General features: G+C 38.8%; 1 protein-coding gene across 1 annotated transcript; it reads left to right on the forward strand.

The window, feature by feature from the left end:
* The first annotated feature begins 214 nt into the window (after positions 1 to 214).
* Positions 215 to 2,430, forward strand: LOC122010890 (zinc finger MYM-type protein 1-like). Its single transcript, XM_042567358.1, has 5 exons — positions 215 to 434; positions 573 to 1,604; positions 2,008 to 2,126; positions 2,210 to 2,296; positions 2,374 to 2,430. The coding sequence occupies exons 1-5, from the start codon at positions 215 to 217 to the stop codon at positions 2,428 to 2,430; spliced, it is 1,515 nt and encodes a 504-aa protein (XP_042423292.1).
* The last annotated feature ends 7,700 nt before the right edge of the window (positions 2,431 to 10,130 follow it).

Here is a 10,130-nt window from a genome sequence, read left to right on the forward strand (position 1 = left end):
GTATCCGAAAACAACTTTTGGTAATCAAGAAAGAAGTTTTCAAGGAACTTGGTATAAAAAATATACATGGCTAGAGTATAGCATATCAAAAGATGCTGCATTTTGTTTTTGGTGTTATCTCTTCAAACCTTTAAATAAAGAAAATGTAGATAATGACTTTATAAAAGATGGATACAACAATTGGAAAAGGGCATTAGAAAGATTCAATCGTCATATGGGGACTGTGAATAGTTGTCACAATGAAGCTAGAATACAATTTGAGGCTTTTCAAGATCAAAGGCATAGTGTGGGGAATATTTTACCAGTACATAGTCGCGATATGGAAATTGATTATCGGACTCGTTTAACAGCAATGTTGGATGTGACACGCTTTCTATTGAAGCAAGGGTTGCCCTTTCGTGGACACGATGAGTCAACTAGTTCTTCAAATAGAGGTAATTTTCTTGAGTTGCTTGAATGGTATAGTCAACGAAATGAAGAGGTTTCTAAAGTTATAAAACAAAATGCTCCTGCAAACAATCAATTGACTTCCCTAAAAATTCAAAAGGATTTAACACGTGCTTGTGCTTCAGATATTACACTTGCTATAATCAATGATATTGGAGATAAATTCTTTTCTTTGATGGTTGATGAGGCTAGGGACAGTTCAGTGAAGGAGCATATGGGAGTTGTTTTGAGATATGTGAATAAAAAAGGATGTGTGATTCAACGATTTCTTGCAGTTGTGCATGTGCCTGACACCAGTTCTCATTCTTTGAAAATGGCTATTGATGCTTTATTAGTGCAACATGGTTTATCATTATCTAGATTGAGAGGCCAAGGATATGATGGAGCTTCAAATATGCGTGGTGAGTTCAATGGATTGAAATCTCTGATACTACAAGAAAATCCATTTGCAATGTATGTTCACTGTTTCTCTCACCAGCTCCAATTAGTTCTTGTTGCTGTTGCCCATGATAATTTTACTGTGAGTGAATTTTTTGGGTATATCACTATGATTGTGAATATATCTGGAGCATCTTGTAAGAGGAGAGATCAACTTAGAAAGATTCAACATGATAAAATAATTGCTGAATTGGAAAGTGGAGAAATTACTAGTGGAAAAGGAAAAAATCAAGAAACTAGTTTAGCAAGACCTGGAGATACTCGTTGGGGCTCACACTACTTAACATTACTTCGTTTATGCTCTATGTGGTCCTCAGTGATAGAAGTGTTAGGAAATGTATATGATGACGCCTCTTATTCTGCAAATAAAGGTGTTGCCGCAGGTTTAATTGAGAAGATGGAGAGTTATCAATTTGTTTTTGTGTTACATTTGATGAAGTATATATTGGGAATTACAAATGAGTTATCACTTTCCTTACAACAAGGGGATCAAAATATTGTTCAAACCATGTCCTTGGTTAGAAGTGTGAAATGTCGACTACAAGACTTCAGGGAAGATGGATGGCAGATAATTTTGGAACAAGTTAACACATTTTGTGAATTGAATATGATTCCAATACTTGATATGGAGGACAACATGCTAACTCGTGGTCATGGTAGGCGTAGAGGGCAGCTCATCACCAATTTTCATCATTATCGTGTGGAGATTTTTTTGTCAGGTATTATTTCTAAAAATCTATTTTTTTTTTGTTAAAGATATTTCATTGATTATTAATGTTATCATGGTTGCAAATTTGAATGATAGGTTGTTGATTTAATTATACAAGAGATGAATAATCGTTTTTCAGAAGTTAGTACAGAATTGCTTGGTTGCATATCATGTCTTCATCCAAGAAATTCTTTCTCAATTTGATGTTCACAAACTCATCCATCTTGCTGATTTTTATCCCGAGGACTTCTGTGGTACTGATTATTTATTTTTGGAACAACAACTTATGAGTTACTTTTATAATCTGCGGGATGATCTTTACTTTTCTTCAATTGATGACTTGGGAATTCTTGCTCAGAAATTGGTTGAGACTGAAAAACATTTGGTGTTCCCATTGGTTTATCGTATGATAGAGTTGGCATTAGTTTTACCAGTTGCAACTGCTTCGGTTGAACGAGTGTTTTCTGCAATGAAGACTGTGAAGACTGATTTACGCAATAGAATGGGAGATGAATGGATGAATGACAGTCTAGTTGTATACATTGAAAAGGATATTTTTTCTACAATTGAAAATGAGCAAATATTATAACATTTTCAACAAATGCAGTCTCGTAGAATCCAATTGCCTCCTCTTGTACCGACTTGTCAGTCGTCGCAGACTTCTGTGCCAACCCGGAAATGAAGCTCACCTATGGAAGAAAGGTAGACTAATCTTTCCTAAACTTCTAGTTTTTTTCTCTTGCAAGTTAGATTAAATGTTCTCAATGTTAATTTATCAGGTTATGGAGAATCGGTCTAGTATTAAGTGGGACAAGGGAAAGGCTCTCGAGTTCTAGTCTCTTGGACTCTTGGTAAACTCTAACAATATCATTTCAATCAGATATTGCAAGTATTAGTATTGCAGCAGTTATATGATTTAAATGAGAATCCTAAGTGTTCAATAAGATCAATTGGTTATTTGGTTGTGATTAACTTAATAGGCTAAATGGCTAATAGCTTTTGCATGGAGAGTGTTTCCTGTTGTTAGTCATCAAGTGGGTTGCAAAATGAGATGTAGACCTATTTCTTATTGCTTCTGTATTGACAGAAACATTTGCTATTAAAGTGTTCTTTGTTCATCATTGATTCCTCAAAATTCTGAACCTCTTTTTTTTGCTCTGTTCTACACTATATCTCATAAGAATTCCATGCATATTATGATTTATATGAGTGGTGTTCATGTTTATTTGGCTGCAGTTTCTGCAGCAACCTATATTATGCAAGAGTTGGAGCCTTGGAGGGATCAACACAGTGGAAATGAATAGACTAGAGTCTAGAGCTTAACTCCTTTGTTCGTTAAATTTCAGACTTTATGTGTATAGTTTCTGTAGACTGTAGTATCGTATATTATGCAAGAGTTGATGTAAAACTTTAATTATTAAATATTTTTATTTAGTCGTAAAAAAATATCTGTACAATTCAGCCCCCCTGAAATTTTTTTTCTAGTTCCGCCCCTGCCCTCTAACCCTGTTGATAGCCAATCTGTGCATCTAAGCTCCAGCCAAAAGCAGTAACCTCATCAAGAACCCAATATATGGCCATGCAGTATCAACTATCCAACACATCATCGGTATCTAAGCTGACATGCAGCAACGTCGTCCACCAAAGCAACGCATCAAAGCCTGAGGTACAAATTGTGACCCTCTAAAGCTAGATAGTGAACCCTAATACATTCATCCAATGGCAGTGCTTCACCATTAAGCTCTAAGCTGATATCACAAACTGTGCTCACCAATCGTAGTATTCAAACAATCCAATGTTTACTTTAAGCAAGTGACTAACTATACACAGATTGGACTTGTCTTTACTGTAGTTATTTTTTTATGGACTAGATAGATCATTTTGATAGATCTATTAACCCTCATATATTTTTTGATAAAATCTCAGTCATAATAGATTTGAATTATTTTTATCATAGTTATTTGCTATGGATTAGATAGATCATTGCACTGGATTTATTTACCATCATAGTTTTTTTGGCAAAGCCTCATCCATAACGATTTTGACTTGTCTTTACCGTAATCATTTGCTACGAACTAGATAGATCATCAATGGTGGATCTATTCACTGTGGTTATCTACAATCTATCCCCAACCCAAATACATGGCTCCCTCCATAGGACCTCACCAGCAAGAGTCCTCCTCTACAACCCTGAGCCCTACTCTCTCCTCACACAAGTGGAGTCTCACTCAATACACAAGCATACTCTCATCTCTCCTTCATCACCAGCTGATCCATCCATCTCCATCAAGGTCACCAACAGCATACTCCAGCAAAAAGCAAGCTGCTCAAGTTAATAATGCTCTAGCAAAAAACCTCTCCAGAGGACTCCCAAGCCCTGTATATATGAACTTGCACTTGCCGATATACCAACTCCACATCCAGCGTCCTAGCCTCAAAAATATTGTAGCTGTGAGCCTTCCATACATGGTAGACCATAGCAGCCATGGCTAGGTGTCTCACCTGTGTTTTGCCTGATAAAGACACGGAACATCCTCCTATACGTGCCTATATCTAGAGTCCTATACAATCATGCTCGTATACATTCCTATAATTGGAGGATTGGCGGGCACCTAAAGAACATACGCTCTTGAGTCTCTAGCTCCATCTGATAAAAGGAGTAGACTTTCTTCTCATCTGCTAGGTTCTCCAATTGATCCCTAGTAGGTAACCTATGGTGCCCTAGTAGCCATAGCATGAATGAGTGAGTAGGTAGTGCATGTTTCCTTCGTACTATCCCAGCCCATGGTTTGTGAGCTCTAGCATGTTTAGGTGACCCATTTAAGCGAGGAAAAGTTGGATTTATTTTTTTTCTTCTGGTGGGCCCATAACCCACAGGTCCCTGGATCGAAACCTGGCTCTGATACCACTAAATTGTCACGCCCCGGAGGAGTCTCTGTCCGAAGAAATTTCGGCAGCATCTCCCCTGTACGGCGAACAATCTAAAATTTTACTACATCACCATATACCTCAGCCACATGCGGCTGAAATAAATAACAATAATAAACAAACCACAACATATAGACATCCACGCAGTTTAATAAGCAATGATAATAAGACTCAAAATCCACCCTACTCAACTACACCCATAAAGCTCAAAACCGATATCCTACTCCACTACACTCATAAAACACAAACCCGACGATCAAATCAACTTACATCTTCTGCCTTCTAGCAGGCATATAGTAAAAACAAATCCGATTAAAAAAACTCATCGACAAGTACAATCCATACAAGCTCCAAGTATCAAAACAAAACCAGTCCAAACATAGTCTAGTACATAAAACCAAAAATATAAATAAACATCCTCGTGGCTGCAGGGGACTAGCAACTGGAACTCTCTCCTGACAGCATCAACCTGAAAATAGTAAATATCCACGGGGTGAGTCAACTCCTCAACGGGTAACAACTGATATACATAGTAGAGAAATAACATCTAGCACTAATCATGCGTACAGTCTCCTGATATAAGAAGGATAAAATGCAACTGTAGTAAACAGGAGAAAACTGTACTAACCAGGACCTGGTACAAGGATAAACAGTCTGAGAGGTATAGAAATCCTGTATGCATGTCAAGAATGGCATCCAACCAATATGCAGCAAATAAATGCAACAAACACAATCACAAGAAATAAATGCATCAATGCGTATGATGCCAATGATGCGTCCTGGTCACCCCTGACACCAGTCAATCATCTCACACACAATAGTGAGATAGAGTGGGTAGGGCTGTAACAACCGTGCACTCTGTCGTCACTGCTCATATTGAGTGACCGAGTGGACGGGATGCTGTTGGAGTACACCTATCCTCCAACCCCAAATCATAAATGGAGAAGCGCAATGCTCTCATCTCCCGGTACACGATGACGAGGAGGAATCTCTGTCGGCTACCACGCTGCGTCACACTACCCATGAGCGGACTAACGAAGCCAAACAAAGCCCCTGCTGCAACACACTCTGCCTGAATCGACCACTAATCCATGAGTGGTGGCAGATCCATGTAACTGGCGATGTGCTCAATAATAATGGAGCGGACTATCGCACAACATGAAATCATGCGAATGGTGCATGGCACTAACCATGTAAATATCCTGAGCTAAACCATATATATATATAGAAGGTGCACCTTAGGTCAATGAATCAAATCAAAGGTACACAGATAAAACAAGGTATAAAACCTAGGTCCTGAACACGGTGAAACATAGTATATCACTACCCCCTATAAGTATGTATAAGCAGGTAAGAAATAACATGATATGCAAAACAAGTATCAACCAAGCATGTAACAAGTATCGGGTATTGACTAACCGAAACAGATAAGAAACATAATTATTGCAATTTGTTAAATTCACTACTATGCATATCAAACGACATAAAGTCAGAAGTACCCGCCTCCAATAGGAATGTCCAAATCCGACATCGAGATACTCGTATCGCGTCAAAGTCCTGTAATATCAAACATATACGGATTTAGCTAATTCCCTTGTATATTTAATTAGCTAACCAACCATTAATCCATATCCAACTAGATTTAACCTAACCCATTTCACAATTACAATGGATTAGGTATCCCCAATTATCTAAAATCAAATTGTATCAGATTAATACATGAACTAGTACCTAACCATGTAAAACCAAATTCTTTACAGCATGAATCACGATCTAAAATAATCAAAGTACACTATGATCTACAACTAAGACCCAAAACCTAGTACCTTACCTGAATTCACAGCTAAGGGTTGCAGCCAGAACAGGGTTGTCAGCTACTGCAATTCAAGGTAACAGCTGTTGTACAAGGAAACCCTAATCAACAAATTTTTCCTTTCCAAACTAAGTGCCCAAATCCTAAATCGTTACCTCCACGGTGGCAGCAAGCAGCACAGAAGCTAGCAGTGGCACTAGGTCAAAATGGGAGGCTCGGCAGAACCTAGTGGCCGGTAACAGTGAAGATGTAATGGTGCGGTCGGCGGCGCTGTGCCGAGATGTGGCAGAGAGGAAGAAGGGCACAGACTAGTGTCGGGGCAGAGTCGCCGCAAGGGAAAGGTGCTCGACTCGGGGACTGCAGAGAGGCTAGGGCTCGCAGTGGCCGGCGATCTGCGTCGGCGCGCAGGAAAGGAGGAGACGACGGTGGTGGCTTCGGTGTCGCGGAAGGGAAGAAGGGCACAGGGACGGCGTGGAGAAGGAAAAGGAAGAAGAAGGAGATGCAACCCTCGACCACGGCTCAAATTGTGAGGAGAAGTGAACTACCGCGGCGCCGGTTAGGTCAAGGGGAGAGGGCTTCGGGCGCGCGTGGGGAAGAGGAGAAGTCAGGCACGGGTTCGGCGTGTTGGAGTGTATACTAAAAGCCTAGCTTTTGGTATAAACATTTATCTAGAAATAAGAATCACATTGGTCAAATGTCTACATTTATGATAAATGTAGTTGTTCAATTAATTTATATTGTAGATGACATGGTGTGTGGTGTCACACACAGAAGATCATGTTATCAGTACCTTATAAATTATAAACAGTAGCTCACGACCATGATGGAAAGGAACAAACCATTGGAAGGTCGTAGTGTAATTAGGTATTAGTTTATCTTGACTATATAATTACACTAGTATACTCAGAGTGTATTGAGTAGGACCATTTGAGGTCGTTTCTTTTATACTGACTTTATAAAGAAACAAAGACCTCGGTTATTATGGAAGTGTGTGCTCTTAATCCTAATATAATAACAAGCACATATATTTGATATTTATTTCTTTAATTTATCAATGGGTGAGATTTAGTTCGATAAATCAATAAGCCCGATAAGTTGGGAAATGGTATCACTTATAGTGTGTGTTGTTGATTATAGAAGGAAACTGTGTCCTAGAGATACTAGGTTGATAATGTCCTCAAGAGGAGCTCATAAGGATTGTCATGTTAAACCCTGCAGGTGGACATAGTCCGATATGATAATAAGGTTGAGTGGTACTACTCTTGGACTAAGATATTAATTAAATGAGTTGTCAGTAACACACTTAATTAGTGGACATTCGATATCTTAAACACAGGGAGACTAACACACTCATAATAAGAATGAGCCCAAAAATGTAATTTGGGATTGGTGCGGTAGTTCAATAATAGTTCTCTAGTGGAATGAATTATTATTGATAAAATTAAGTTGTGTGTTCGGGGCGAACACGGGATGCTTAATTTTATCGGGAGACCAAAACCAATTCCTCCTCTCGGTCCCTATCGTAGCCTTTTATTTATAGAGTACTATACCCACCTACACCCACCTTCTATACCCACCAATAGGGGGTCGGCCAAGCTAGCTTGGGAACCAAGCTAGGGCCGGCCTAGGTATAAAATTGGGTGGTCGGCCCTAGCTTGAACCCAAGCTAGTGGGAGCCGGCCAAATTAAATTAAAAAAGAATTTTAATTTTAATTTTTATTATGTGGAAGAAATAATTTATTAAAGAGAATTAAAATTAAATTATCTCTCTTGTAAAAGATCTACAAAAGATTAAAGAAAGAGATTAGATCTCTTTCCTTATTTGTAGATTGGTGAGATATTTTATTTTCTCTTTAAAAATTATTCACATGTTGTAAAATTAAAATTATGGAAATTTCTTTTTATCAACCATGAAGAGATTTTTGAAGAGAAATTTTAATTTTAAAATTTCCGGAAACAAATTAGGAAGTTTTAATTGTTGATTGAAACTTGTCCAATTTGTTTTTCATGATGTGGCCGGCCACTTGAATTTAATTGGAGAAATTTTATTTTATTTTTCTCAATTAAATCATGTCAAGGAAATTAAGGAAATTTTATTGTAATTAAATTTCCTAATTTGCCTAGGCCAAGGAATATAAAAGAAGGGGTGAGGGTGCCTTCATGAGATAACAACCTTCTATTATTTCTCTCCCTCTTTTGTTCCTTGGTGTGGCCGGCCATCCTTTCCCTCTCTTCCTCTTGTGGTGGCCGAACCTCTCTCTTCCCTTGGAGCTCTTGTGGTGGTCAGATACTACTTGGAGAAGAAGAAGAAGAAGGAGAGGAAGCTAGCATCTCTTGGAGCTTGGTTAGTGTTTTGATTTTCTTCCTTGGTGAAGCTTCTTTCTTTGTGGCCGAACCTAGCTAGGAGGAGAAGAAGGTGGTTGGTGGTTTCTCATCTCGGAAGATCGTTGCCCACACAATGTCCGAGGTTAGAAGAGGAATACGGTAGAAGATCAAGAGGTCTTTCTAGAAGGTATAACTAGTAGTTTTTCCTTTTCCGCATCATACTAGTTATTTATGGAAATAATACCAAATACAAGAGGTTTACAATTCTAGTATTTCGAATATGTTTTTCGATGTTGTGTTCTTTTGTTTTATTTTCCTTGTGATTTGATTGTTCTTTTCGGTTAACCTAAAGTTATTTTAGGAAATTAAATATTAGATTTCTATAAAAGGTTTTGTCTAATCGGTGGTGGTTGCTCCCATATTCAAGAAGGTCATGTGCCTCGCCACGTCAGTACTGGGAACCAATTATGGAAATTAATATTTAATGGAATTAATAACTTAAGGTGATTTGGGTCGAACGTGTTAAGTTCCGCAGGAGATCCAAGTCAAAACCTAAAAGAACAAATAGATTAAGTTTTGGATCAAACGTGTTAAGTTCCGCAGGCGATCCAAAATTTAATTTAAAAGAACACATGGTAGCTAGGAAAAGGTTCAGACCTTTGTACAAAATTTTTGTACAGTGGAACCTCTAGGTTTTCCGAGTAGCAACCAACACGGCGTCGAGGGAAGGAAACAGCGGGGAAAAAGAAAAATAAGGAAAAGAAAATAGAAAAAGAAAAAAACATAAATCCAACTTTTCCTCGCTTAAATGGGTCGCCTAAATAGGCTTTTTCCCGGCCCCGTTTTTATCCCCGTTAACTCATTCGTACGAGCTCCGAAAAATTCCCAAAAAATTTCCAAAAATTCTGAAAAATTCCCTTATTAATTTTCGCCTATTTTTGGTATTTTACATTCTCCCCCACTAATAAAAATTTGGTCCCCAAATTTCGTTATCTACCATCAGCAAGTACTAACAACAGATATAGAGTATAAATGCTGAACGGTAAATTAAATCACATACCTCAAGTGAAAAGATGAGGATATCGAGCTCGGATCGTATCCTCGAGCTCCCAAGTAGCCTCCTCGTCTGAATGATGCTGCCATCCGACTTTAACCAATTGCATTGTCTTGTTCCTCAACTGACGCTCTTTCCGATCCAGAATCCGTATCGGAATCTCCTCATAAGTGACGTCAGGCTGAACTGGAACTGAGACATCTGTCAGCACATGTGTCGGGTCATGTACGTATCTCCTCAGCATCGATACGTGGAATACATCGTGAACGCCTGACAGGGACGGTGGTAGTGTCAGTCGGTAAGCTACCGCTCCGATCCTCTCCAAGATCTCGAAAGGGCCTATGTACCGCGAAGCTAGCTTACCTCTGAGGCCAAATCTCTTCACCCCTTTCGTGGGTGAAACTCGCAGAAATACA

Source organism: Zingiber officinale, chromosome 8A, assembly GCF_018446385.1.
Source record: "Zingiber officinale cultivar Zhangliang chromosome 8A, Zo_v1.1, whole genome shotgun sequence".
NCBI lineage: Eukaryota > Viridiplantae > Streptophyta > Magnoliopsida > Zingiberales > Zingiberaceae > Zingiber > Zingiber officinale.

Excerpts from the sequence above, each read along its gene's own strand:
- LOC122010890 (XM_042567358.1), top strand. The coding sequence starts at position 215 with ATGGGGACTGTGAATAGTTGTCACAATGAAGCTAGAATACAATTTGAG. Across the intron at positions 2,127-2,209 it reads AATGGATGAATGACAGTCTA|AATCCAATTGCCTCCTCTTG; the intron begins GTTGTATACATT and ends GCAGTCTCGTAG. Across the intron at positions 2,297-2,373 it reads AGCTCACCTATGGAAGAAAG|GTTATGGAGAATCGGTCTAG; the intron begins GTAGACTAATCT and ends TTAATTTATCAG.